Source organism: Monoraphidium neglectum (genome assembly GCF_000611645.1).
Source record: "Monoraphidium neglectum strain SAG 48.87 unplaced genomic scaffold scaffold06290, whole genome shotgun sequence".
Taxonomy (NCBI): domain Eukaryota; kingdom Viridiplantae; phylum Chlorophyta; class Chlorophyceae; order Sphaeropleales; family Selenastraceae; genus Monoraphidium; species Monoraphidium neglectum.
Window position 1 is genome coordinate 1 of NW_014007348.1, and position 2,353 is coordinate 2,353.

The 2,353-nt window shown below is 62.5% G+C and overlaps 1 protein-coding gene across 1 annotated transcript; it reads left to right on the top strand.

Moving 5' to 3' along the window:
* Positions 1-24: 24 nt before the first annotated feature.
* Positions 25-964, top strand: MNEG_16368 (pyruvate kinase; the record flags this gene model as incomplete). The annotated part of the gene is made up of 3 exons (XM_014035162.1): positions 25-69; positions 424-480; positions 829-964. Coding segments are annotated over 3 exons (238 nt in total), but the record flags the coding sequence as incomplete, so codon positions are not given.
* Between the last annotated feature and the right edge of the window lie 1,389 nt (positions 965-2,353).

The following is a 2,353-nucleotide window of genomic DNA, read 5'->3' on the forward strand; positions in this document are numbered from 1 at the left end:
GGCATGAACGTGGCGCGTCTGAACATGAGCCACGGCACGCACGACAGCCACCGCGCCGTGGTCGATCTGGTGGGTCGGCCCAAGAAGAGTACGTGATGGCAGATCACCATCAGCCGCGCCCCCTTTTGCTTTTCGGGGGCAGGGTTCCCTGCGCGCGGCCCTCGCAACTGGCGCGAGATGACGGGGACGCGCGGTTCCTGGCTGCTGGTGGAGAGACCCGCAATGCTTGGGGCCGAAGCCCCGACAGGCCCGGGCGATCGGGCTCGCGCACAGCGCGGCGCGCGCAGCGCCTGCCGGACCGCGCGGGTGGGGCGGCCCGAGGTGGGGCTCCGCGCCCCCCCCCAACCTCCCAGAAACCCCCTGGAACCCCTCGGAAGGCTGTCCGCGTGCTCCCACCCAATTCACCCCCCAAAATCCCGGCAGGTAAAAGAGTACAATGCTACCGGCCGCGGGGTGGTGGCCACAATGCTGGACACCAAGGTGGGCAGGGTCAGCAGAGGGATACCCCCTCACCCTTTCTGGGGTGTGTGTCTCACGCCTGTGCCAGCCCTTCTGGCAAATGACGCAGCATGCGTGCAAATCGATGCTGACTGGACCCAACTGCTTTCACACACACGAGCGCAAGCTAATGCACCGCACGCGTTTGCATGCAAATACACACGCACATGCATGCTCCCTTGCTTCCTCAGACGCACTCGCATACACACACACGCGCGCACACACACACACACACACACACACACACACACATATACACACACCTGCACACCTGCACCCCAGCGCCCCCCCCTCATGACCTCCCCTCCCATATGACACCCCGACCCCCAGGGTCCAGAGGTGCGCAGCGGTGACCTGGCGGAGCCCATTGCGATGGAGGCGGGACAGCGGTACACTTTCACTATTGAGGAGGGCGCGACCGGCAAGGGGGGCCGCATCAGCGTAAACTATGACGACTTCATACAGGGTGGGGTGTAGCAAGGGGGGGAAGGTAGCGTCTGAAGAGGGTCGGCTCGCATGTTGGGGTGTTCGTGTGTTCTCGTGTGTGTGTGTGTGTTTTTTTTGTATGTGTACGCGTATGTTCGTGACAGGGCATGTGTATGGTCGTGCGCATTTGTGTGTCTGAGTGTGTGTGGTTTGACATGGGTGACGTGCATGTTGTGTGTGGCCCATGGGTCATGTGTGGCAGGAGGGCAGGGGTGCACGGCCGCAGGCCCCCATCCCTGCCATCACGCTCCCTGCCAGCCAGCCTCGGCCCCCTCCTCCCTTCCCTCCCTCTCTTCCCTGCCCTTCTCGTCCCGCACGCCCGCGCCCCTCCGCTTCCTCTGTACACACACCTGCCGCCCGCTCCCCCCCGGCCCCCACATGATCATTGAAGACGTGAGTGTGGGGGACGTGCTGCTGGTGGATGGCGGCATAATCAGCTTTAAGGTGGTCGGCAAGAGCGGGCCGGATGTGGAGGTGCGGGGCCTGGGCTTTTTGGTTTTTTCTTTTTTTTGGGGGGGAGGGGGGGACTGGCGGTGTGTGTGAGGGGGTGGTGGGCCAGGCGAGCGTAGAGGAGTGTGTGGGTGCCTACAAGGGGTTGTATGGGGGTGTCGAGGGGGGGGCTACGGGAGCGGGAGCTGGCGGGCGGACGCAAAGCTCAGGGGAGGACCGGGGCCACAGGGTCTTGGGTTTCGATTTGGAGCATGGTGCTTTGGCTGCATCCAGGGTCGCAGGCCGTCGCATCTCTCATCACCCATTCCTCCTTAGCACAAACCCTCGTAGCCCCAGCCCAGCCCACACGCACCCCACCCACCGCTTCACAACCCACCCACCACTTCACACCCCACACTCTCACTTGACAACCTGCAAATGAACATGCGCATGCAATCACAAACAAACACGCACATGCACACACACCCACATACACACACACATAAACACTCGCACACATCCACACCCACACACACAAGCACACACTCCCACACACACTCTCTCTCTCGCGCACAGTGCGAGGTCGTCGACCCCGGGGTGATGCAGTCCCGCCGCCACCTCAACGTGCGCGGCAAGAGCGCCACCCTCCCCGCCGTCACCGACAAGGACTGGCTCGACCTCAAGTTTGGGGTCGAGGTCGGGGTGGACTACTATGCACTGTCCTTCGTGCAGGTGGGGCGGGCTGGGTTCAGGGTTGAGAATTTGAATGTGGGGTTTTGGTTTTGAGGCAGGGATCGACTACTATGTGCTGTTATGCATGCGGGTGGGGTGTGGCTGGGAGGGCAGGGGCTAGGTTTGAGGGTTCGATGATTCGGGTTCGGGGATCGACGAATTCTCCATCAACACTGAACCCTTTGTGCACGTGGGGAGGGGCTGGGGT